At 39.8% G+C, this 27,164-nt stretch overlaps 2 protein-coding genes across 9 annotated transcripts in view; one reads left to right on the top strand and one right to left on the bottom strand.

Moving 5' to 3' along the window:
• Window positions 1-9,303, top strand: part of MARCH1 (membrane associated ring-CH-type finger 1) — a 324,508-nt gene extending 315,205 nt beyond the window's left edge. For both annotated transcript variants that reach the window (XM_029234568.1, XM_029234569.1), the window contains one exon: window positions 8,975-9,303. In XM_029234568.1, the coding sequence (XP_029090401.1) occupies window positions 8,975-9,273 (299 nt within the window). In that variant the 3' untranslated portion in view covers window positions 9,274-9,303. The remainder of the gene's footprint in view (window positions 1-8,974) is intronic.
• The window catches only part of TMA16 (translation machinery associated 16 homolog), a 62,880-nt gene that overhangs the window by 14,125 nt on the left and 21,591 nt on the right, over window positions 1-27,164 (bottom strand). For 2 of the 7 annotated variants that reach the window (XR_003795451.1, XR_003795450.1), the window contains exons 3-11: window positions 22,152-22,189; window positions 20,895-20,979; window positions 19,600-19,748; window positions 15,616-15,658; window positions 13,982-14,127; window positions 13,029-13,107; window positions 10,997-11,064; window positions 9,266-9,397; window positions 8,636-8,731 (exon numbers count right to left, since the gene is read on the bottom strand). Coding sequence is in view for 4 of the 7 variants with exons in the window: in XM_029234570.1 (XP_029090403.1) it covers window positions 9,294-9,397; window positions 10,997-11,064; window positions 13,029-13,107; window positions 13,982-14,127; window positions 15,616-15,658; window positions 19,600-19,748; window positions 20,895-20,979; window positions 22,152-22,189 (712 nt within the window). In the remaining 3 variants the exon portion in view is untranslated. Of the gene's footprint in view, window positions 1-7,792; window positions 8,732-9,265; window positions 9,398-10,560; window positions 10,623-10,996; window positions 11,065-13,028; window positions 13,108-13,906; window positions 14,128-15,615; window positions 15,659-19,599; window positions 19,749-20,894; window positions 20,980-22,151; window positions 22,190-27,164 lie in introns of those variants that run through there. The other 5 variants (XR_003795452.1, XM_029234570.1, XM_029234571.1 and 2 more) reach the window with 5 other exon arrangements.

Below are 27,164 nucleotides of genomic sequence, written 5' to 3'. Positions count from 1 at the left end.
TGGTGAGCAGGGGCTACTCTTCGTTGTGGTGCGCAGGCTTCTCATTGCAGTGGCTTCTTGTTGTGGAGCACAGGCTCTAGGCACACGGGCTCAGTAGTTGTGGTTCGCAGGCTCCAGAGTGCAGGATCAGTAGTTGTGGCACACGGGCTTAGTTGCTCCATGGCATGTGGGATCTTCCTGGACCAGGGCTCAAACCTGTGTCCCCTGCATTGTCAGGCAGATTCTTAACCACTGCGCCACCAGCAAAGCCCCATGCTGTCTATTAAAGGGACTATAGATGTTAGGGCTGCTGCAGGACCATTTAAATGCATAGAAGTGAGGGACTAGAATAAGAAATTGATTTTGTCTCACTCCCCTGTGAGCCTCCGAGAACATCCAGGGCTGGGCCGTGCCTGCTGGCTGTTAACATTTGCTTTGAGAATGTCTTAAAAATCACTTCCCTGCCATCCATATAATAGTCACCTTTTCAGCACTGTTGCTTAAACATTCCTTTTTAACATAATTACACGTGCTCTTACTGTTAACAACGCCAAAGTGGTAAACACCGACTTGGGCAAGTGATCAGAAGGACAGGGTCTCGTTCTGCCTTGGTCATGTGCTAGTTATCTTCAATAAAACAATTATCACTCTGAAGCTCGCTTTTCTCATTTGTTGACTAAATTGGACTGAATATTCTCCAAACTTTCTATGATTCATTTTTCAAAAACACCATGAACTTGCCCTTGCATCAGATAAATGGAAACAAGGTGTTTGTTTAGGGCTTCCCTGGTGGTGCAGTGGGTAAGAATCCACCTGCCAATCAGGGGACACGAGTTTGAGTCCTGGTCCGGGAAGATCCCACATGCCGCGGAACAACTAAGGCCGTGCACCGCAACTAGTGAGCCTGCACTCCAGAGGCCGCGAGCCACAACTACTGAAGCTCCTGCACCTAGATCCTGTGCTCTGAAACAAGAGAAGGCACCGCAATGAGAAGCCTGTGCACCACAACGAAGAGTAGCCCCTGCTCGAAACAACTAGAGACCACAAACAGCAACGAAGACCCAACGCAGACAAAAATAAATTTATAAAAAAACAACAAAACAAAAAACCCCCACATACTAAATTATTTTTTAAAAAAAGAAACAAAGTGTTTGTTTATACAAACTGCACATGTATCATTCATGTTTACTCACAATAAAAATTAGTTAAGGAGAGAGAGACCTTCAAGAGAGACCTTCAACGTGGCTGAAAAGTAAGACGCGGAGATCACCTTCCTCCCCACAGATACATCAGAAATACATCTACACATGGAACAACTCCTACAGAACACCTACTGAACGCTGGCAGAAGACCTCAGACCTCCCAAACGGCAAGAAACTCCCCCACGTACCTGGGTAGGGCAAAAGAAAAAAGAAAACAGAGACAAAAGAATAGGGACGGGACCTGCACCAGTGGGAGGGAGCTGTGAAGGAGGAAACGTCAGGAGCCCCTTCGCGGGCGGGGACTGCGGGTGGCGGAGGGGAGGAGCTTCGGAGCCGCGGAGGAGAGCACAGCAACGGGTGCGGAGGGCAAAGCGGGGAGATTCCCGCACAGAGGATCGGTGCCGACCGGCACTCACCAGCCCGGGAGGCTTGTCTGCTCACCCGCCAGGGTGGGTGGGCCTGGGAGCTGAGGCTCGGGCTTCGGTCGGATCCCAGGGAGAGGACTGGGGTTGGCGGCGTGAACACAGCCTGCAGGGGGTGCGCCACAGCTAGCCGGGAGGGAGTCCGGGGAAAAGTCTGGACTTGCCGAAGAGGCAAGAGTCTTTTTCTTCCCTCTTTCTTTCCTGGTGCGCGAGGAGAGGGGATTACGAGGAGAGGGTATTAAGGGCGCTGCTTAAAGGAGCTCCAGAGACGGGCGCGAGCTGTGGCTATCAGCGCGGACACCAGAGACGGGCATGAGACGCTAAGGCTGCTGCTGTCGCCACCAAGAAGCCTGTGTGCGAGCACAGGTCACTCTCCACACCTCCCCTCCTGGGAGCCTGTGCAGCCCGCCACTGCCAGGGTCCCGTGATCCAGGGACAACTTCCCCAGGAGAACGCACGGCGCGCCTCCGGCTGGTGCAACATCACACTGGCCTCTGCCGCCGCAAGCTCGCCCAGCATCCATGGCCCTCCCTCCCCCCAGCCTGAGTGAGCCAGAGCCCCCAAATCAGCCGCTTCTTTAACCCCATCCTGTCTGAATGAAGAACACTGAATGAAGAACAGACGCCCTCCAGTGACCTACATGCAAAGGCGGGTCCAAATCCAAAGCTGAACCCCAGGAGCTGTGCGAACAAAGAAGAGAAAGGGAAATCTCTCCCAGAAGCCTCAGGAGCAGCGGATTAAATCTCCATCAACTTGATGTACCTGCATCTGTGGAATACATGAATAGAAACATAGGCACTAGTCCCCTCCACCAGGAAGCCTACATAACCCACTGAACCAACCTTAGCCACTGGGGGCAAACACCAAAAACAATGGGAACTATGAACCTGCAGCCTGCAAATAGGAGACCCCAAACACAGTAACTTAAGCAAAACGAGAAGACAGATAAAAACATAGCAGATGAAGGAGCAAGGTAAAAACCCACCAGACCTAACAAATGAAGAGGAAATAAGCAGTCTACCTGAAAAAGAATTCAGAGAAATGATAGTAAAGATGATCCAAAATCATGGAAATACAATGGAGAGAATACAAGAAACGTTTAACAAGGACCTAGAATAACTAACGAGCAAATACACAATGATGAACAACACAATAAATGAATTTAAAATTCTATAGAAAGGGCTTCCCTGGTGGCGCAGTGGTTGAGAGTCCGCCTGCTAATGCAGGGGACACAGGTTCATGCCCTGGTCTGGGAAGATCCCACATGCCGTGGAGTGGCTGGGCCCGTGAGCTATAGCCACTGAGCCTGCGTGTCTGGAGCCTGTGCTGTGCAACAGGAGGGGCCACAACAGTGAGAGGCCTGTGTACTGCAAAAAAAAAATTCTCTAGAAGGAATCAATAGCAGAATAAGTGAGGCAGAAAAACAGATAAGGGACCTGGAAGATAAAATAGTGGAAATAACTACTGCAGACAGAATAAAGAAATAAGAATGAAAAATTGGACAGTCTTAGAGACCTCTGGGACAACACCAAACACACCAACATTCGAAATATAGGGGTCCCAGAAGAAGAAGAGAAAAAGGGACTGAGAAAATATTTGAAGAGATTATAGTTGAAAACTTCTCTAATATGGTAAAGGAAATAGTTAATCAAGTCCAGGAAGTGCAGAGAGTCCCATACAGGATAAATCCAAGGAGAAACATGCCAAGACACATATTAATCAAAGTATCAAATTAAATACAAAGAAGAGATATTAAAAGTAGCAAGGGAAAAACAACAAATACATACAAGGGAATCCCCATAAGGTAAACAGCTGACCTTTCAGCAGAAACTCTGCAAGCAGGAAGGGAGTGGCAGGACATATTTAAAGGGAAAAACCTCTAACCAAGATTACCTAGCAAGGATCTCATTCAGATTTGATGGAGAAATTAAAACCTTTACCGACAAGCAAAAGCTAAGAGAATTCAGTGCCACCAAACCAGCTTTACAACAAATACTAAAGGAACTTCTCTAGGCAGGAAACACAAAAGAAGGAAAAGACCTACAATAACAAACCCAAAACAATTAAGAAAATGGGAATAGGAACATACATATCGATAATTACCTTAAATGTAAATGGACTAAATGCTCACACCAAAAAGATACAGATTGGCTGAATGGATACAAAAACAAGACCCATATGTTTGCTGTCTACAAGAGACCCATTTCAAACCTAGGGACAAATACAGACTGAAAGTGAGGGGATGGAAAAAGATATTCCGTGCAAGTGGAAATCAAAAGAAAGCCTGAGTAGCAATTCTCATATCAGACAAAACAGACTTTAAAATAAAGACTATTAGAAGAGACAAAGAAGGACACTACATAATGATCAAGGGATCGATCCAAGAAGAAGATATAACAATTGTAAATATTTATGCCTCCAACATAGGAGCACCTCAATACATAAGGCAAATACTAACAGCCATAAAAGGAGAATTCGACAGTAACACATTCATAGTAGGGGACTTTAACACCCCACTTTCACCAATGGACAGATCATCCAAAATGAAAGTAAAGAAGGAAACACAAGCTTTAAATGATACATTAAACAAGATGGACTTAATTGATATTTATAGGACATTCCATCCAAAAACAACAGAATACACTTTCTTCTCAAGTGCTCATGGAACACTCTCCAGGATAGATCATATCTTGTGTCACAAATCAAGCCTTGGTAGATTTAAGAAAATTGAAATTGTATCAAGTATCTTTTCCGACCACAACACTATGAGACTAGATATCAATTACAGGGGAAAAGAAAAGGAAAAAAAAATCTGTAAAAAAATACAAACACATGGAGGCTAAACAATATGCTACTAAATAAGCAAGATATCACTGAAAAAATCAAAGAGGAAATCAAAAAATACCAAGAAAGAAATGACAATGGAAACAAAATGACCCAAAGCCTATGGGATGCAGGAAAAGCAGTTCTAAGAGGGAAGTTTATAGCTATACAATCATACCTCAAGAAACATGAAAAATCTCAAATAAACTACCTAAACTTACACCTACAGCAATTAGAGAAAGAAGAACAAAAAAACCCCAAAGTTAGCAGAAGAAAAGAAATCATAATAAAGATCAGAGAAATGAAGGAGATAATAGCAAAGATCAATAAAACTAAAAAGTGGTTCTTTGAGAAGATAAACAAAATTGGTAAACCATTAGCCAGACTTATCAACTGACACTGCAGAAATACAAAGGATCATGAGAGCACACCAGTCACAAGCACTGAAATTGAGACTGTGATTTAAAATCTTCCAACAAACAAAAGCCCAGGACCAGATGGCTTCACAGAAGAGCTAACACCTATCCTTCTCAAACTCTTCCAAAATATGACAGAGGGAGGAAATTCATTCCACGAGGCCACCATCACCCTGATACCAAAACCAGACAAGGATGTCACAAAGAAAGAACACTACAGGCCAATATCACTGATGAACACAGATGCAAAAATCCTCAACAAAATACTAGCAAACAGAATCCAGCAGCACATTAAAAGGATCATACACCATGATCAAGTGGGGTTTATCCCAGGAATGCAAGGATTCTTCAATATATGCAAATCAATCAATGTGATACACCATATTAACAAATGAAGGTGAAAAACCATATGATCATTTCAATAGAAAAGGCTTTTGACAAAATGCAACAGTTTTATGATAAAAAACCCTCCAGAAAGTAGGCATAGAGAGAACTTACCTCAAGATAATAAAGGCCATACATGACAAACCCACCGCCAACTTCATTCTCAATGGTGAAAAACTGAAACCATTTCCACTAAGATCAGGAACAAGACAAGGTTGCCCGCCCATTCTCCCCACTATTATTCCACATAGTTTTGGAAGTTTTAGCCACAGCAATCAGAGAAGAAAAGGAAATAAAAGGAATCCAAATCGGAAAAGAAGAAGTAAAGCTGTCACTGTTTGCAGATGACATGATACTATACATAGAGAATCCTAAAGAGCTAATCAATGAATTTGGTAAAGTAGCAGGATACAAAGTTAATGCACAGAAATCTCTGGCATTTCTATACACTAATGATGAAAAATCTGAAAGAGAAATTAAGGAATCACTCCCATTTGTTATTGCAACAAAAAGAATAAAATACCTAGCAATAAACCTACCTAAGGAGAAAAAAAACCTATATGCAGAAAACTACAAGACACTGATGAACGAAATTGAAGATGATTAGATGGAGAGATATCCATGTTCTTGGATTGGAAGATGACTATACTACCCAAAGCAATCTACAGATTCAGTGCAATCCCTATCAAACTACCAATGACATTTTTCACAGAACTAGAACAAAAAAAATTCACAATTTATATGGAAACACAAAAGACCCTGAATAGCCAAAGCAATCTTGAGAAAGAAAAATGGAGCTGGAGGAATCAGGCTCATGGACTTCAGACTATACTACAAAGCTACAGTAATCAAGACAATATGGTACTGGCAGAAAAACAGAAATGTAGGTCAATGCAACAGGAGAAAGCCCAGAGATAAACCGAAGCACATATGGTCACCTTATCTTTGATAAAGGAGTCAAGAATATACAGTGCAGAAAATACAGCCTCCAATAAGTGGTGCTGGGAAAACTGGACAGCTACGTGTGAAAGAATGAAATTAGAACACTCCCTAACTCTATTCACAAAAATAAACTCAAAATGGATTAAAGACCTAAATGTAAGGCCAGACACTATCAAACTCGCAGAGGAAAACATAGGCAGAACACTCTATGACATAAATCACAGCAAGATCCTTTTTGACCCAGCTCCTAGAGAAATGGAAATGAAACAAAAATAAACGGATGAGACCTAGCTCCTAGAGAAATGGAAATGAAACAAAAATAAACGGATGAGACCTAATCAAACTTCAAAGCTTTTGCACAGTAAACTGTAAACAAGACTAAAAGCCCAGAATGGGAGAAAACATTTGCAAATGAAGCAACTGACAAAAGATTAATCTTCAGAATTTACAAGCAGCTCATTCAGCTCAATATCAAAAAAACATACAACCCAATCCAAAATTGGCAGCAGACCTAAATAGAAATTTCTCCGAAGATATACGGATTGTCAACAAACACATGAAAGAACGCTCAACATCACTGATCATTAGAGAAATGCAAATCAAAACTACACTGAGGTATCACCTCACACCAGTCAGAATGGCCATCATCAAAAAGTCTACAAACAACAAATGCTGGCGAGGGTGTGAAGAAAAGGAACCGTCTTGCACTGTTGGTGGGAATGTAAATTGTTACAACCATTATGGAGAACGGTATGGAGGATCCTTAAAAAACTAAATATACAACTACCGTATGATCCAGCAGTCTGGGCATATATCCAGAGAAAACCATAATTCAAAAAGACACATGCACCCCAGTGTTCACAGCAGCACTATTTACAATAGCCAAGACATGGAAGCAACCTAAATGTCCGTCAACAGAGGAATGGATAAAGAAGTGGTACATATATACAATAGAATATTAGCCGTAAAAAAGAATAATGCCATTTGCAGCAACATGGATGGACCTAGAGGTTGTCATACTGAGTGAAGTCAGTCAGAGAGAGAAAGACATATATCAAAGCTTTATATATATTAAAAGCTTTCCTTCATCCTTAAAATGTCCACTGAGCAAGGCAGTGTGGAAAACAAAGACCAACCAGACGTAGATCCTGCACTGTCAAGGTTATGGCACAGCAGAGAACAAATAACTTATGTCAGAGAGCGACTCATGCCACAGGTGTAAAAATAACATGAAACTGGAAGAGTGAGAACGCTTATTCCCAGCTGGAAATTATTTCTGAGTCAGGTTTTGTGGGACAGGTAGACATTCAGAAATAGAGAAGCAAAATTCTGAGAGAAGAAATATCATGGGCAGAGGCTTGGAAGGAGAGAATCTCCAGGCACTTCCAGGGCACAGGTGGTAGTGTCATTTAGGAATCAGAGGGGAAAATGAGATGTAATCCATGGGGATTTCCCTAACAATGGGAGACAAAACACACTTCAGCTTGTCTGTGGTTAACATCCTTCTAAACAAGGAGACACTAGTGCTCAATTGAACAGCTGAGAGCAAAAATCCTAAATTTCTAAAGAAACGTGATCATTTTCTGCAACAGGGTTTCTCAAGCTCAGCACTATTGGCATTTTGGACTAGGTTAACTCCTTGCTGTCCTACACATTGCGGGATGCTGGCAAAGCAGCACCACAGGACTTACTAAGAAGTCAGTAGCACCCGCCCAACACCAGGTATAACGATCGGCATCTCCAGACACTGCTCAGTGGCATCTCCAGACACTGCACAGTGGCCCAGGGCACACAACTACCCCCAGTTGTAAGCTGCTGGTCCCCCCAGCTCAGTGAGTCAGGCATAGACAGGATTAAGGAACAAGGCAAGCCCTTCAACGTGAGGCAAACGGGGCAGGGGTCCATTTTGCTTCCAGAGGCATAAAGTATTCATAATTGTCACTCTTACAAAATATAGACAGGATATAGACAGGACGTTTCTTATAACTCTATTCACTGTTACAAGTAAGTAAAACCCAACTTCCCTAAAGTGTGGTTTCCAACCCACCCTTCTCTTTTACTTGACGGTCTCTCACATGAATGACGGCAGCTATCACATCCTCCATACCATCCTAATGTTGGCAAGAGGTGGTCTCTTGGTAACATTTATAATTATGTGTGGTGTAAATACTGTTGTAGTTACAGAAATGCTCGTGACTCTTTGTGAAAGAAAGTCCATTTCTACTTACGGTGATGGAAATTAAGAGAAAATATTGATTGATGTCTAAGAAAGAGATGGTTCTCAGTAACAAAAATAAGATTGATAAGAAAACAAGTGACTAAAATTCTAAATCTTATGCATGTCTGTACTCAGGAATTCTGAGATGTGGCAGCTTCTTTCTTTCTTTCTCTTTTTTTAATTTTAAAGGTAATGAGGGTGGGGAGGGAACCCATGGGTACAATCCCACACATGTACCTATTACATTACCTTAAGAGGATCCTAAAGTCTGATTCTTTCACTTCCTTAAAGATTTAGCTGAAATGTCGAAGTAAGTATCTGATGATCACAGTAGGTTCTTGATGGCTAAGAGAGATGAGAGACATCATTACAGGGGTAGGGGAGAGAATTTTTTCATGTACAATTTTGGCAATACCTCGAGAATATTTAAGGCAATTAAGCAACAGGTTATAATTTTTACTAGTTAAGAATATATTCCTGATCTATGTATTAACGGGCTGGCATGATCCTTTGAAGGAACCATAGGAAAAGAATCACCAAATCCATCAATAAAGACTTGGTGGTAATGTTCTCTCTTTTATTTCACAGGTGTCCTTGAATGGCCATTTTGGACAAAACTGGTTGTGGTGGCCATCGGCTTCACGGGAGGTTTGGTCTTCATGTACGTACAGTGCAAGGTCTACGTTCAGCTGTGGCGCAGGCTGAAGGCCTACAACCGCGTGATCTTTGTGCAGAACTGCCCCGACACGGCCAAGAGGCTGGAGAAGAACTGCTCCTGCACGGTGAACACGGATGCCAAGGATGCCGGGGCAGTGCCTGCCTTACAAACGGGGACCAACGCACTGCCACCTTCAGAGGGCGGCCCGCCCGAAGTCATACCTGTGTGATGGGGCCAGCCGGGAGCGTGTCACTGGAGTATCGCCTGGCCCTCAGCCACTACAAGTGACAGAAGTGATCCTGAGTTAGTCACCCTCATTATCTTCTCTCCTCTTTCTGACTCATTTGTCCTTTCTTTGCTCAAAAAGAAAGGAGAAGAAACACCAAATTGATCAGGATCCCAAATTGATCAGGATCCCATGAAGCAGTCTCAAGTGTGAAGAGAAAATGTGAAAAGTTGGCTGGAGAATGATTTGTGAGACAAGGACCGCTGGAGCAAGGGATGCTTTCAGGCAATGAGGAGAGGCTAACTGGACAGACCCATGAGTCTTCACAGTAACAGGGCAAGGTCAAGAATATGGACTTGAATTGCAAGGTCAAGAATATGGACTTGAATTGCAACGTGTCTTTCTTGTAGGGCCTTGTAATGTTAACTCTCTCATCTGGAAATGACAAACACATTTGGTTTTAAGCTTGAATTATCTGCATTATCCCTAAGGCACATCAGAAGCAAACTCAGAAGATGCATATTTTGATATTCATACTTTGACAGCTAACAGGTTTTATGGCTATAGTGGAGTCCAGTTGTTTTGACAGATGCATGTTAAAATAGATGCAATACACATTTCAAGATATTAATACTTGGAAGTATGTTTAAATCATGATTTTCAGAGATTTTGGGGTTTAATTAGCTCTGTTATACCCACAGAAGCCTTGTATACTCCACCTGGACCCTCTAAAACAGTGTTGTCCAACAGAAATATAGCCACAAATGAAGGCCACATATGCAAATTTAAATTTTCTAGTAGCCCCATTAGAAAAAGTAAAAATAGGTGAAATGAATTTATTTAACACTATATACCCAAGTTATCATTTCAATGTCATCAATATAAAAAAAGTATTGAGTTATTTTACAGCTCTTTTTATGAACCAAGTCTTCAAAATCCAGTATGTTTACAGCATAGCTCAATTTGAATTAAATTTATTGGCTAGTGCAGCCCTAAAATTAGAGACAAAGCCTCTGCTTCATTTAACAATTGAATCTTTCAAAACAGCAGCTTAATTCACTCTTTTATTCAAAGTATCACAAATACTATTTTACAAAGCACTAAATTAATCAAATTGAGTTAGGTGAAGTTACCATTTCTCTAAAGGGTGAAAAAACAAAACTACAAAGCAATCTGCCTGTGGTAAGTTCTGAAATTAACTTATTTGCTACTGTGAAGCACTTATAATAGGGAAAATAATTTAATATCTTTGTTGAGTCAAACGTACCTTTTTTTTAATGAGGCGTCAACTTGACAGATGAGTAGTTAGGACCAAGCATTAGACTGTATTTGACAGTATTTCCCTTGCTCAGCTGGGAGGCAAAAATATTCAACAGATTCTATGCTAAGTAATAAATTGAATTGTTTAGGTTTGACAGTTCAGTTGATTATTGTATTCTTTGCATATTCATGTAAAACTGAAATGTGAATGACATAGCAGTGAGCTAGATTAATGATTATAAATATAGTGTGGCCTGTCAAAGAGAGATGTCTTACATAAAATGAGGTGATTTATTTTTGCTAGCTGTCGTATTTATTATTGTGAAAAGGCAACCGTGATGGCCATAGAACCAAAGCATGGGTATCGTATTGCACAAATCTGGGTATCACATTGATGCACTTTGTAATTGTCAGTGGGCTTTTTCAAAACTCACACGTTACCATAGGGAAAGAAAAGAGAAATAACCTTTTACTGAAGAGAAGTTTGATTCGATATGAGTAGTGGCTGACACTGAGTCCAAATAGTCCCAGTTTCTAGAAATAAAGCAAAGGTCAACAGTATCAACTTTGTGTGTGTGTGGCATGTGTTTGTTCCTGTATATACATGAGAAAAACGTCAAGGTATTCAGTCAGGCAGGAAACAAAAGGTTTAAAACCCATCTTTCTTAAAACTTGCTGTAGGAGCACGGAATGAAGGCACAGGAAAAACTAAGTTGAGGCAACTAAACTAGACCAAAATTTCTGCACAAATAAAGACATAGTGGTGTAATTAAAAATATATGAAGCTTAAACAACCTGTACTTTGTATTAACTCCTTAAATTTCCATTTTCAAGGTTTAAGATAAATACACTCATGGATAATGAAGCTTTAGGGGATTTAACCATGGCACCTCACCCAAGGGATTAAATGTGATTCATTCTTTTCTGATAATTTTCCTAAGCATTTTACTAATCCATTTCTCCTGAGGTTTAGCATTGGCAACCGTTGTTTACAATATTCCTGAGGGAACAAAATCTAGCCACCAGCAAACAAAGAAATGTTGATTTCTCTTGTGTTTGCTCTGTAAGGAAAAGGATTATTTACCTGAATTATACCATAAATACCATTTAAATTCTGTCCAAACTTTAGCAATACAGGTAAGTGCATAATTTCACAGTGGAAGACGATTGGCTTAATAAATAATAATTTATTAAGGGGCATACCGAACACTAAGAAATTCTAGAATGAAAAGTAAGGATAAGCATTACTGTATTAATGATAAAAAATGACATGGTGTTTTAAAACCATACGTAAATTCTCAAAATGAACTTGAATAGGCTTTGACTTTCTTGAAATGAGAAAATAATATACCTCCCTAACACATTAAAAGTCAAAATTATTCTGCTATTCTTTTTAAACACTGAACTCCTGAATTTAAATCTTTAAAAGTTTTCCTGTAATGGCTGTTGGTAGTTCAAACAATCTGAAGTAACTATGTGCATTTAAAACCTAGTGTTGATTATTTTCTTTTATGTTCTGTGTAGCAGTGGTACACTTGTCCTTTCGATGACCGGGTTTGGCTTTGTGACAACACTTTTGTGGACTGGATATACCCTTCAAAAAGAAAAACTGCTCTCTGGAATGGCAATTTTTTGAAGCATGCTCACCTGCTTATGTAAGAAATAAAATGGAATTGAAACAAAGAATGAAACTGAAGAATAAACTTACAGTTCTGCTAAAACCTTGGCTTTTTATCATCATGAATCTGTGGTATTATCAATACCAGAAAACATACATTTATGCTGTTGATTTTTTAAAGAACTGTCACTCTAATTGTGTAAAATCGAAGATTAAATTGTAAAGAAATGAAATCCAGTATTTTTTTTTAAAGTGAAGCCCAAAGGGCAATTAAACTTAAGTACAAACAAAATGTAAACAAACAAAACAAAAATGTTCCCATCGACTTGGGATATAAAGCAATGGAGAAATAAAAGGAAGACAAGTATATATATACTCTGGAGTCTTTCAAAATGCCCTTGGATTAAATCTCACTCCGAGCTTGTTACATGTGATTATAGTCCCAGAGATGGCCACATAGTTACATTTATCTTGTTTTGCAAAAGGTCCCTAAAACTATCTATTCTCACTCCGAGCTGCTGTTACATGTGATTATAGTTCCAGAGAGATGGCCACATAGTCACACTTACCTTGTTTTGCAAAAGGTCCCTAAAACATCTACTTATTTGGGCTGGAAAACTAGCTCATTAGAGCAATGACATCACTAAGATACTCTAATTGTCATGGAGGAGAGGTGGGGAGGAAGGTTTTTGCATCTGCCTGACACAATTTACCTTTCCTTGCCATGCCAATGAATATTTTGGAACAAAGTAGAGCTCTTAAAACTTATCATTATCATTATGGTAGTTGTCATACGATAATTGTGTAGGACTTACACTTTAATTAGGAAAGATGAAAATCAGTTTTCTTTCCTTAAGTCAGCCCAAAGGTGCTATTTTACCTGTCAATACAGTTGAAAGGAAGTACTGTTATTTTGGGCTGCAGTGTTTCCTCCACATCCGAAGAAAGCCCATTTGAAACTGCATTAAAACAAACAAGGAAAAATTATTTTAACTGTGTGCAATTTGGGGGATTGAGCATTTGTACTTTTTTCGGTTTTACCTAATTCTCTTGCATGAACGATTTACTGTTTTGTGAATAATGTGTACTAAGACAAATAAAGGAAAAGAAAATAATTACCTGTGAAAAACAGACTTTGTATATTAAACAAGTGATCCAAACCTTTGTTGTGGTTTCTATATTTTTTGCCTAACTTACCTGGATTTCTGCAGATTTGTATCTGCAACATTCAAACAGCCTTGAGTGCTTAAGATTTTTTTTTTTAAATATATAAATTTATCAGTTTTACTTTTGGCTGCGCTGGGTCTTCGTTGCTGTGTGCGGGCTTTCTCTAGTTGCGGTGAGCAGGGGCTACTCTTCGTTGCGGTGCGTGGGCTTCTCATTGCCGTGGCTCCTCTTGTTGCATAGCATGGGCTCCAGGTGCGCGGGCTTCAGTAGTTGTAGCTCATGGGCTTAGCTGCTCTGTGGCATGTGGGATCTTCCCGAGCCAGGGATCCAACCCGTGTCCCCTGCATTGGCAGGCGGATTCCTAACCACTGCGCCGCCAGGGAAGCCCGAGTTCTTAAGATTTTATAACGGTCTGGGTTTTTAAGCAGGGTCTGAACATATTTATGTAAACATAAAGCAACATTCATTTTTAAGTTAAAATCGTAACACTGTTTTTGAAACTGAAAATGGGATTCTCATAAGAGAATAAGCTAAACAGCAAATTGTTGTGTAGAGACAGTTATTTATCATAATCAATTCAAGTGTAACTTGAAGTTCTCAAATTGTTTATTTTCAACTCAAGTAAAGACAGTTAGGCCACTGCAGTCATCTCCTCATCTGTGTCACCTGATTCATCTTTCAGGTCCAATTCTCCTAAGTCTCTGTCTGCAGCTGTCACAGGTTTCTTCTTACACTTCTTAGGCACTGCATCATTAGCACAGATTTTTCTCATCTTAATGTTCGGCAATTTCTTCAGATCAAAATCCCATTCTCTAGACAAAAGAGAGAATGCAGAGGGGTGGTGAGGTAGGGAAGTAATAGTCAATATTCAAAACTAAGCAGAAGAAAGTTTACAAATTTACAGCAGATTCAAATGCACTAGAAAGAAACAATATAAATGCAGTAGAAAAAAAAATGTCCCAAGAACTGAGGTTTGCTTTTTCCATACTTAACTGAACTTTCTCATTAATCTACAATAGCGGTTAACTGCACAGAGAATTCAAAATTTCCAAAGCAATGCAGGAAAATATCAGGCAGAAGTTACAAGGAAACTCCGTTCCATTCTTTTATTCTCCCTAATCCAAACACTTCCCTCTATTAGGACATATATGGTATCAAGAATCTCTGAAGTAGGAACTACATCATCCTGGAAAATCTCCAAAATGCACAGTCAGAAAAGGTTTCTCTTTTCACACACAATGGTAAATCACAATTGTTTTCGTAATCAAACAATTTTTTTGGTTATAATAGAAAACTTTTAGTTCTTCAACCCCAGCTTTTCTGTGACAATCCTATGTTCAATTACTTTACAAGCAATGTGAAGATTCTTCTGAGAACTGAACTCTGATACTAACAGTCTAGGCTAATTTCTTCTCATTTCTGGCTTTCTTTGGGGGAGGCAGAACATACACTGTTTTAGGAATAAAGAGAACATTTATATATCTGATTTCTTAACATTACAGGCAAAAAAAATTAATGTATAATCAATCTTAAGCTCCATGTACTTATAAATACATGTACCTAGGCTACAAAGTGAACCACTTCTTAAATATGATCAATTCTATTAGAGCAAATATTTTATGAATATTAAATATTTTCTATGAATTCAGAAGTATAAAAATATAAAATAAGCTTAAGGGTTTCAAATAATATGGACTTAAATGTATCTAATTTCAATTAAAATTTCAGACTGATCAACATGGTCTAGCTAGTATCAAAATGATTAATAAAAATTATGTTCTAAAGACAAAGAACCCATGTTTGAAAACTGAAAACAGGAAATCCTACTCACTGGTCTCTCGGTCACACAGCACTATTAGAGAGACCACTGGGGCAACTGGTTCTTTATGATTTAACCATTTCCCCATACCACTTCCCACTAGCCACCCTCTCCATAAGGGGGTGCTGCAAACAGTATGGGGACAGGACTCAGCCAACAAGTCTGCTGCTGACAATTCATCTTTTTAAAAAATAACAACCAGGGAGGAACAAGGATATCATGTTCTTTAAGTACTATATTAAAGAATTTTAAAGTATTTTGAAAAACAAATAAAAGCACCAGGTCATTATTTCAGTGTACATCAGGCATCTCAAACAAATGCTAAACTTAGGAAAATTCTTACTTCAACTGATGAAAGAGGAAAGGTTAAAAAGAACCTCCTAATTTTCTTTTAGCTCTAACGTCTAGAATCAAAAGGGAAGAAAGTTTATCTCTTAGGTATTTTACTTGCAGCTTCAAAGAACAAAAGAGACAGACTCACCTAAAAGTTTTCAGATTACCTGCATTTAAAATGTCTGGAATCTCTGGAAAAGAAAATAATTTATATCTATTAGGCAATGCTTTCTATGATAACGTTTATAGTTTCCTCATTTACTATCTCAGAAACAATAATAACTGACAGACAGCAAGAACATCCAAAGAAAAACAAAATTTCAATGCATGATTATAATGCTATAATGAAAAGTAAGTTTTGCAAGCATAAAGGACTTACTTTATAAGAAGGTGATTCAAAAAGAACACTATTAAATAATGTATTCTACCACAGAATTCTATAAAATAAAACAAACCTATCAACAAAATAAACTCTGTCCTTTTAGACAGTAAAGGTGCCTGGCAAATTCTAACCATCGGTCCCCTACAACAACATGCTCAGTTGTTTTACATATTTTCTTGGTGAAAGGTGCAATTTTTTCAAGCATATAGTTCGCTTTGGCAAGGTAGAGTTTTAGGAATGCAAGGATTATTAAATATTAAAAAATACTATTAAAAATGTAAAAAAATTTCAAATAAACTATGATCAATGGATGTTCAATAAAGTTCAATAAAATTTAAACCCAGTTTAAATGAAAACTAGGTGTATGACAGCTCCTTATCATGATTAGAAAGTGGATCATAAACCTATATGCAAGGGTCATCCCTGTTGACGGAACACAGAGGCATGTTTAACAAAAACTGGAACACTGCTGCAAAAATTCTGGCCAATGGATAAAATATTAAATAAAATCCAGTATCAATTAATGAAAAAGATAAAAATGTTTGACATGACTGTATACTGACTTTTACAATAGCTTCAGAAAATAAGAGTATGAGTACAAGGGGTCAGGTGTTTAAAAGGTATAAATTAAGCACAATTTTTTTTTTAAGAAATTCTAATAAAATGAGTCAGGAACAGTTATACCACCATGGAGCAAGAGGGAGAGATGTCAGTTATCTTGTCTTCTCTGAACCTGATCAACACAGCATTTGGTGACAATCTGCCCACATGTTTCTAGATGCTTGTAAACTTGATAGAGTTGAAGTTTTTTTCACCAGACACATTCCATGCATCTGGAATAAGGACTGTGGCATAACTGGAAGACGAGGTGTGAGTTTTAGCACTGGCTCCACCACCAGCAGATGTCTGACCTGGAGTGTGCCGTCAATTACTGTTGATTAACCAGGCGGCTGCAGGCTGAACAGACTGAGCACAGAGACCACCTGGGAGGCTGTCATGATGGCAGAGCTAAGATGGTGGTGGCTCGAGCCAGAGGTGCTGGGGGCAGCAGGGCAAGCCATTAGACTCTTAAGTATATCCTGCTGATGAGCTGGGTGTGGAATGCGAAACCATCGGCAGGGTTTCTGACACGAGCGATGGGGCAAGTGGTGATATCACTGACAGACACACGGAGCTTGCAGGAGAAGCAAGTTTTAGGAGAAAAGCTGGACTCTGCTTTGGGACATAAGTTGGAGATGCATGTAAGACATTCAAGTAGATACTCTGAGAAACCCAAGTTTGATAATGCAAGTCTGGAGTTCTAGTGACAAGTATTGAGAATATAAATTTGGAAGTTATGAGCAGTTAAATGATATTTCAAACCACAGGACTGAATGACATCAACTCAGGAATTCATGTAAAGAGAAAAGAGAAGAGGCCCAAGGACAGGGACCTGGGTCAATATTTAGTTTGTGAGGCTATGAGGGATTCAACTCAGGACACTGAAGTCATGGCCAGTTAACTTGGAGGAAAACCAGGGAAGGTCAGGGGCTTCTACCCCAAATAAAAAGTGTGACAAGAAATGAAGGGATCATCTGTATCGAACACTGCACAAAAGTTGACTACATGAGTGCCCAGTACAGGCACTATGTGTCTTAGCAACTTAAAGGTCCTCGGTGACAAGGGCTTTTAGTTGAGTGGTGGCTACAAAAGCTTAATTAAGGGGTTCCAATAAAAATGGAAAAATGAGGAAATGGAGACTACAAGCATAGACAAACTGAGGTGAAAAGGACACAGTGGCCAAAGCTCTCCCTCAACCTCCGGACAGTAGGTTCTGTGTCAGGCACTTGATACGTGAAATCTCATCTGACTTTTTTTTTTTTTTTTTTGCCGTACATGGGCCTCTCACCGTTGTGGCCTCTCCCGTTGCGGAGCACAGGCTCCGGACGCGCAGGCTCAGCGGCCATGGCTCACGGGCCCAGCCGCTCTGTGGCATGTGGGATCTTCCCGGACCGGGGCACGAACCCGTGTCCCCTGCATTGGCAGGTGGACTCTCAACCACTGCGCCACCAGGGAAGCCCCTCTCTTGACTTTTAAGCAACCTGGGAAGGAGGTGCACTATTTACCTCTATTTTTAAATAGAAGGTAACAAGGCCAGGGAGTGGGTGGGAAGAAACCTGCCCTGTTATATAGTAAGCTGTAAGGGTTTAAGTCCAGATCTATCTAGTTCCAAAGTTATTCTGTTGTTTTTTCAGTGAAGAAACTCACTGCTTAGGAACATGTGGAGGGATTGCCATCTACTCAGGGCTCACAGTGTCACTGAGGGTAAGTGCCTGATGCTAACCTTCCAGCTGTCGAGGTATATGCTGCGAAGACATCCAACTCTATGGATCCACCTACGGCCAGACTGACGCAGCTCCAGCAAAACAACTAGGTGAGGGACCAGGCTCCTCCCCCACGAAGTTCCCCTATTAGAAAGCCCCGGGGAACGCAGATAACTGACCACCTGAGTGACCCCGTTCCCCCTGCTGGCGCCTTTATGAAGACTGAACCCATGAAACCCCAGGCATCCCGCCTATGACCCTAACAAAGGCAGGGCCCCAGGTCCCTGTTCCCTCCCTCTTTCTCTACTGGAGACCTCGCTGTGTGGCCCTCAGGCATGTCCTGTACCATCCAGGACTTTTAAGCACTAAATCTTGTTTTTTTCAAAGCTCCCTGCTGGTTTTTGCTGAGGTGCACCCTACAATCACAGTAAGAACCACGAGGGTGGGGTCCAGCCACAACACTGGCTCCAGTGGGGAGAATGCCTGTGGAGGCCGCCCCAGGCCTTCCTGGCGCACAGCATCACTATGCACAGGCCGGGACCAACACAACAGTTACCCACAGGGTATCTGCTTCAGGGCCCTATTGTTATTATTAAAATTTAAAAACCTAATGCTGCTTTAAGCATTTCATTTACTGTACTTCCCAAGCAAATCCACACAGGGATGCCTACAGGGACCAGGCAGGGAATGTGAATGAAGGCAGGCTCGGGACGCTGAGCGCTCCAGTCTAAAGGGACAGTCGCTACTTTGCTCTAGCAGATGCTGCTGCCAGGCCACCGCATGTTTTACGAGAAGCCAGAAATCTACACTTTTCATGTGAAATCAGCAGATTTTTTTATACTGACAATTAGTGAGCCAATCAAACACCATTTGCAGGCCATGTAGCCCTTGGGTCATCACCTGACTTTGGGCTTTGCAAGCCCTTACAAGTGCCCTCTCCTCTCCTCCTAAGCGCCTTTCTTCAGACAGTGTTGTTAAGCCCACAACATACTTGTCTTCAGGAACTGTAAGAAATGCTACTGCTAAAAAAGAAAATTTGATTTCTATAATTTCTCAAGAAATGCTGCAACAAGTATAGCTCTTTACTACAAGACTTAAAAAGACAAGAGGACACAGTACTTACTCTAAAGAAACGTCGATGTGGTTGGAGATGGGCAAGTAATAACTCTAGAACAAAGCAAATCAAGTATACACTGGAAGGGAGAGGAAAACCTTACTGTCACAGTAGAAGGATAATTCACTGTCAACACTGGCAGTTTGGGGAACGTAGGAGGAAAAAAAGGATGAATTCAGAAATTATTCCAAACACTCAAAAGGAAAGGAAATCAAAGGAAGAAAATCAAACTAAACTAAATAAATAGAATAAGTAAAGCCAAATATGACTAGAAAGAAGGGAAGGTACGCTGAGAACACACCAAGCTCCATACTGCCGCCCTCCCGCTCCTACCGAGGCCGCAGCCCCTGTACTGCCGCCACTCTCGCTCCGTGGTCTGCTTGATGGCCGCCTCTCGGGCGCAGTGCCGCCGGCCCCGCCTGGCCTTGATGCTGTTGTGTAACTCAATCTGCTCCAGCTCACTGCTGAACCGATTTAAATACCTGAAAAACAAGAAAATGATCTGACTTACAGAGTCTCTGTTTGGCTTATACCAGTTCATTTAAACCATAATCTTCCCCCCCCCCCAAAAAAAACCCACCATAATCCCCAGCCTTCGCCTGTCCCTTAAGTTTTTATATTCCTCTGAGTTCCTTAAGTTCTCAGACCTCAGATCTTCTCGTGGTAACTTAACCATTTTCAAAATTCCTGTGACCACATCAAAGCCTGCCATTAAAGTGTCTGTTAAACAAACTCCGTATCCACGTACTCAGCCACCTCCTGGACATCTCCATCTGGCTTAACACGTCACCCCTGGCCTTGCCTCCGCGCTGCCCCTAGGCGCCCCCTCCCGACCCGCTCCATCCTCTGGGACAACCATTCATCCAGCTGCCCAAGTGAGGAATGCGAGTGCCCCCCCTGACTCCTCGCCTCTCTCCCTTTTACGCCACATCTAAGTCTTCATTAAAGATGGGGACTTCCGCTTCCTTCAAAGGTCTGCACTCTTTCATTTCTCTTCACCACACTGCTCCCACCATCACCTCTTGCCTGGACTGCTCCATCAGCCTCTCAGCAGTCTCCCAGCCAAAGCCTGCCCCCTCATCCATTTTCCTCATTCCTCCAACTGTGACCTTTCTAAAGTTTAAAAATGTGACCATCTCAGGTGCTTGCTGTAACTATGTCTCCCACGGTCCTTCGATAAAGTCCAAACTCTTACACTGATATCTGACATCTTTCAAAAGCTGGTTGTTTATCCTACCTGTCACAATTCCCTCCTTGAACCTATTATTTCAGTCTTATTAAATGTCTGGCAGATCACTAAATATGTTGCTCTCACCCCGGGCCTTTCAGATCTTGTTCTCTCTGCCTAGAGGCTCCAACTACCTCACCTCAATCTGCTAACCCCTATCTTTAGATGTCAGTTTAGATGACATTCCTCCAGAAAGCCAAGAAACTGGGTTAACTACCACTCTGAGGCCCAGAAAGGTTACAAAGCTACTAAAATGGCTAAGCTAGTATAAGAATCCAAAGTCTTGATAACAAAGCTCATTTGCTCATCTATAAATCCCGAATAGAACTCTGAATCTTGAAGAATCAAGCTGGGGAATTCCTGTTACTGACCCTTTGCTCATAACATGCCCAGTGTTTACCTTTCAATTAATTCACAAGCATCTCTCTTTGAATATCCTACTTTTTTGGGATCAAGATGATTTTGAAACCACTGCAGTTTTTCACCTATAACAACAAGTACCAAGACAGTTTAACACCACAAGTCATCATTCAAGCAGAGGTAGTCATTATAATTTTCAACATCAATGTGTTTAAAACAGTATCAAAATTTATTTCAAAGTTAAATATAAAGTTTTGTGTGGGCTCAAAGCTAACTAAATCAGTCTGTCAGAAATTAAATTGTCACATTTTAATTTGGGCAAGAGACAAGGGTAGGAGGGACGCTTTTCTGTATATATTTCTTATCCAGTAAGGATACAAAAAATTTAAAAAAGGAAAGAACACTCTTAACAGAACATGAAGGTTCTAGGTATTTATAAAGCAAAGGACAGAACTTATCCGAAATAACAAAAATGAGAGTCTGATCAAATTAATGAAGAAGATGACATCTGCTGAACATTTAATAAGCAGCAGGCACTATGTCAAGACCTTTACAATCCTATGAGGATTATTATTATTATTATCTCCATTTAGAAGAGACAGGTTAAGTAACCTGTTCAGGGCCTCAAAGTTAGTAAACATCTTAAGCATACAAGATCTGCCCGATACTGTGCAGAATGAGTGACATTTATTATCACGGAGCTGACAGACCTCATCCTTATGAGTAAATCTGACCATCGGGGTGTCACTTTCAATTAGATTTCTCAATATTACAAATCAAGAAATGGCCCTACCCAGGATTACTGACAAACCATTTAGAAATACTATTCTATTGCCTGATAAAGCATTAGAGTTAATGGTTCAAATACCTTTCATTTTGGTTATAAAGCCTAATAGCCACTCTTCTGAAATCTCAGACTTGTCACACACACAAAAAGACTGTGACACTGAGATACAGACTGAGGATGTATATATTCACATCATTAAATATGAATTGTTTTCAAAATCCTTCATAATTCTAATGGTCAGGGAGCTAGAATTAAACTTGAGAGAGAAAGAGAGAGAGAGAGACAGGAAGGGAGGGATGGATAAAAACAGGTAGGTAGGTACCAAACAGTTTCTAGAAAACTGAGCTAGATATTATTAACACAGTTTGTTCTCAGAGTTTATTGATTGATTTTATTTTGTTTTGATCAAGTCTGGTAGAGAAAATTCACTTAGATAAAAATAGTATTTTACTAAGAGAGTCAAAAGAAAATAGGTATAGAGAAGAACTTCAAATAAGTATATCCACTTACCAATAAGTTTAAGACGCAACGCCTTTTCATTCTTCAGTCTTGGGAGAAAAAGTGTGTATGTGTCAGAAAACTTCCAAAGCAAGTTTTAAAAATCTGTCAAAAGCAACAAAAACTACCCAAAGAACTTTAATTCAAAGATCATTCTTTTATGCATATGAAATTAATTTTTAAAAATTATTTTGTTTATTTATTTGGTTGCACCGGGTCTTAGCTGGAGCAGGCGGGCTCCTTAGCTGCGGCATGTGGGCTCCTTAGTGGTGGCATGCGAACTCTTAGTTGCAGCATGCATGTGGGATCTAGTTCCCTGACCAGGGACCAAACCCAGGCCCCCTGCATTGGGAGCACGGAGTCCTAACCACTGCGCCACCAGGGAAGTCCCGAAATTAATTTTTTTTAATGAAGAAACACTGAATACCATGCTTCTCTTTCAAATCACTGGAACAAAATTCTTAGAAATGCACAACCTGCCAAGACTGAATCAGGAAGAAATAGAAAATATGAACAGACCAATTACAAGCACTGAAATTGAAAGTGTGATTAAAAATCACAACAAACAACAAACAAACAAAAGCCCACGACCCGATGGCTTCACAGGCGAATTCTATCAAACATTTAGAGAAGAGCCAACACCTATCCTTCTCAAACTCTTCCAAAATATAGCAGAGGGAGGAACACTCCCAAATTCATTCTACGAGGCCACCATCACCTTGATACCAAAACCAGACAAGGATGTCACAAAGAAAGAAAACTACAGGCCAATATCACTGATGAACATAGATGCAAAAATCCTCAACAAAATGCTAGCAAACAGAATCCAACAGCACATTAAAAGGATCATATACCATGATCAAGGGGGGTTTATCCCAGGAATGCAAAGATTATTCAATATACGCAAATCAATGTGATACACCATATTAACAAATTGAAGGAGAAAAACCATATGATCATCTCAATAGATGCAGAGAAAGCTTTTGACAAAATTCAACACCCATTTATGAAAAACCCTGCAGAAAGTAGGCAAAGAGGGAACTTTCCTCAACATAATAAAGGCCATATATGACAAACCCACAGCCAACATCATCCTCAATGGTGAAAAACTGAAAGCATTTCCACTAAGATCAGGAACAAGACAAGGTTGCCCACTCTCACCACTCTTATTCAATATAGTTTTGGAAGTTTTAGCCACAGCAATCAGAGAAGAAAAGGAAATAAAAGGAATCCAAACCAGAAAAGAAGAAGTAAAGCTGTCACTGTTTGCAGATGACATGATACTATACATAGAGAATCCTAAAGATGCTACCAGAAAACTACTAGAGCTAATCAATGAATTCGGTAAAGTTGCAGGATACAAAATTAATGCACAGAAATCTCTGGCATTCCTATACACTAATGACAAAAAATCTGAAAGTGAAATCAAGAAAATACTCCCATTTACCTTTGCAACAAAAAGAATAAAATATCTAGGAATAAACCTACCTAAGGAGGCAAAAGACCTGTATGCAGAAAATTATAAGACACTGATGAAAGAAATTAAAGATGATACAAATAGATGGAGAGATATACCATGTTCTTGGATTGGAAGAATCAACATTGTGAAAATGACTCTACTACCCAAAGCAATCTACAGATTCAATGCAATCCCTATCAAACTACCACTGGCATTTTTCACAGAACTAGAACAAAAAATTTCACAATTTGTATGGAAACACAAAAGACCCCGAATAGCCAAAGCAACGTTGAGAATGAAAAACAGAGCTGGAGGAATCAGGCTCCCTGATTTCAGACTATACTACAAGGCTACAGTAATCAAGACAGTATGGTACTGGCACAAAAACAGAAAGATAGATCAATGGAACAGGATAGAAAGCCCAGAGATAAACCCACACACGTATGGTCACCTTATCTTTGATAAAGGAGGCAGGAATGTACAGTGGAGAAAGCACAGCCTCTTTAATAAGTGGTGCTGGGAAAACTGGACAAGTACATGTAAAAGTATGAGATTAGATCACTCCCTAACACCATACACAAAAATAAGGTCAAAATGGATTAAAGACCTAAATGTAAGGCCAGAAACTATCAAACTCTTAGAGGAAAACAGGCAGAACACTCTATGACATAAATCACAGCAAGATCCTTTTTGACCCACCTCCTAGAGAAATGGAAATAAAAACAAAAATAAACAAATGGGACCTAATGAAACTTCAAAGCTTTTGCACAGCAAAGGAAACCATAAACAAGACCAAAAGACAACCCTCAGAATGGGAGAAAATATTTGCAAATGAAGCAACTTACAAAGGATTAATTTCCAAAATTTACAAGCAGCTCATGCAGCTCAATAACAAAAAAACAAACAATCCAATCCAAAAATGGGAAGACCTAAATAGACATTTCTCCAAAGAACATATGCAGACTGCCAACAAACACATGAAAGAATGCTCAACATCATTAATCATTAGAGAAATGCAAATCAAAACTACAATGAGATATCATCTCACACCAGTCAGAATGGGCATCATCAAAAAATCTAGAAACAATAAATGCTGGAGAGGGTGTGGAGAAAAGGGAACACTCCTACACTGCTGGTGGGAATGTGAATTGGTACAGCCACTATGGAGAACAGTATGGAGGTTCCTTAAAAAATTACAAATAGAACTACCATATGACCCAGCAATCCCGCTACCGGGCATATACCCTGAGAAAACCATAATTCAAAAAGAGTCATGTACCAAAATGTTCATTGCAGCTCTATTTACAATAGCCCGGAGATGGAAACAACCTAAGTGCCCATCATCAGATGAATGGATAAAGAAGATGTGGCACATATATACAATGGAATATTACTCAGCCATAAAAAGAAATTGAGCTATTTGTAATGAGGTGGATAGACCTAGAGTCTGTCACACAGAGTAAGTCAGAAAGAGAAAGACAAATACCGTATGCTAACACATATATATGGAATTTAAGAAAAAAAAAATGTCATGAAGAACCTAGGGATAACACAGGAATAAAGACAACACAGACCTACTGCAGAACGGACTTGAGGATATGGGGAGGGGGAAGGGTGAGCTGTAACAAAGCAAGAGAGAGACATGGACATATGTACACTACCAAACGTAAGGTAGATAGCTAGTGGGAAGCAGCCGCATAGCACAGGGATATCAGCTTGGTGCTTTGTGACCGCCTGGAGGGGTCGGATAGGGAGGATGGGAGGGAGGAAGATGCAAGAGGGAAGAGATATGGGAACATATGTATATGTATAACTGATTCACTTTGTTATAAAGCAGAAACTAACACACCATTGTAAAGCAATTATACCCCAATAAAGATGTTTAAAAAATAAATAAATAAAATTTTTTTCCTGCTCTGCAATGACTAAATGATACCTATAAAACAAATTGGTTTTGAGAACACAAAAGAAAGCTTGATTATATTTTGTAATATGCAGAATACTTGTGCACAAAATAATGAGGACCTTCTAGAAGACTGAGTGCTGCCACCAAGACCAAAATGCATCACTATCACCTTTTAAACTTCAACAAGAACAAAAGAATGTTTACTTTTCATCAATTTGATAAGAACTGTAACAAAGAAAAAACTCATTTACTCTCAAAAAACTGGTCTAGGTGATATATGCCTCCTATTATTGTTATTCTTAATTCTAATTCATTCAGAAAAGACCTTTGGATGCTAGCTTTTGCAACACTTTATGCTAGCCACTAGGGATACAGCAATGAAGAAAAATAAATCCACTGTCCCTGCCCTAACAAAGCAGACCAGATTTACCCTCCCACTTAAAACAACTAGAAAACTGGAGAACTAAAATGAAGCCTTTTTAATAAAAACTTTTTAGCCACAGAATGGAGAAAATATTCACAAAACAACAACATACCTACATTAAGAATATACAAATAGTTCTTACTACCTAACTACAGACAAAATTCAAAACCAAAAGGAAAAAGATTTTAACAGACTTTTCATCAAAGACATAAAAATGAACAAAAAGCACATAAAAATACATCATTAGTCATAAAGAAATACAAATTAAAACCACACTGAGATACTACTGTACACCTACTAGATTGGCTAAAATCTGTCTTAAAACTGAAAATACAACATGTTTGAGAGGAAATGGAGTGAATGTAACTCTTACACATCACTGGGAAAAAAATAAAATGGTACCATCACTGCAGATAATTTTTTATATACTTAAACATTATCCCTACCACATGACTTCATTCTTTTAAACAGTTTCTTAAAAACTCAACTTCTTATTTACTTAAACATATATCTTCTGTATGACCCAGCAATTCCAGTTCTAAGAACTGAAAGAAAAATGTTTTATGTCCACAGAAACGCCTATACACTAATGTTCATGGCAGCTTTATCAAAATGTAACAGCAGGGTTGATACTCTTTGCTTAAATGTCAGCTAGTAACAAACTAGGCTTTGAGGGCCATGTGGTTGGTCTGTCATAACTCATACTCATCTCTGCCACTGTAGCCTCAAAGCAGCTGCAAACAACATGAAAGGATTGGGCATAGCTGCTTTCCAATAAAACAAACTTTTTTTACAAAAACAGGTGGATGGCCACTTAGTTTGCAGACCCTGAAAAAAGCCAAAAACTATAAACAATCCAAATGACCACCAACAGGTAAATGGATTAAAAAACTGCATATATCCATACAATGGAACACTACTCAGTAATAAAAGAGAAAGACAACAAATTTCACAAACAGTATAATTGAAAAAATCTGGCACAAAAATTACATACAGTATGATTCCATTTACATGGAACACTATGGAAGACAAATCTCATCTACCAAAATAAAGAGCAAATCAACAGGTGCCAAGGCTAGGGGCGGAGCGCTGAGATTTGACCGGGAAGAGCTTTGGGGAGGATGAAAACGCACTATACGTACACTGATCACAGTGGTTATACCACATATTGCCAAAACCCAGACGCTGTACACTTCAAATATGTCTGCTTTGTCGTATCTTATTTATACCGCAGGG

This window comes from Monodon monoceros, unplaced genomic scaffold, assembly GCF_005190385.1.
Source record: "Monodon monoceros isolate NGI ecotype Baffin Bay Population unplaced genomic scaffold, NGI_Narwhal_1 Super_Scaffold_20, whole genome shotgun sequence".
Taxonomy (NCBI): domain Eukaryota; kingdom Metazoa; phylum Chordata; class Mammalia; order Artiodactyla; family Monodontidae; genus Monodon; species Monodon monoceros.
The sequence above is the reverse complement of the archived record's forward strand: the minus strand, read 5'-3'. Positions and strand labels throughout refer to the sequence as shown.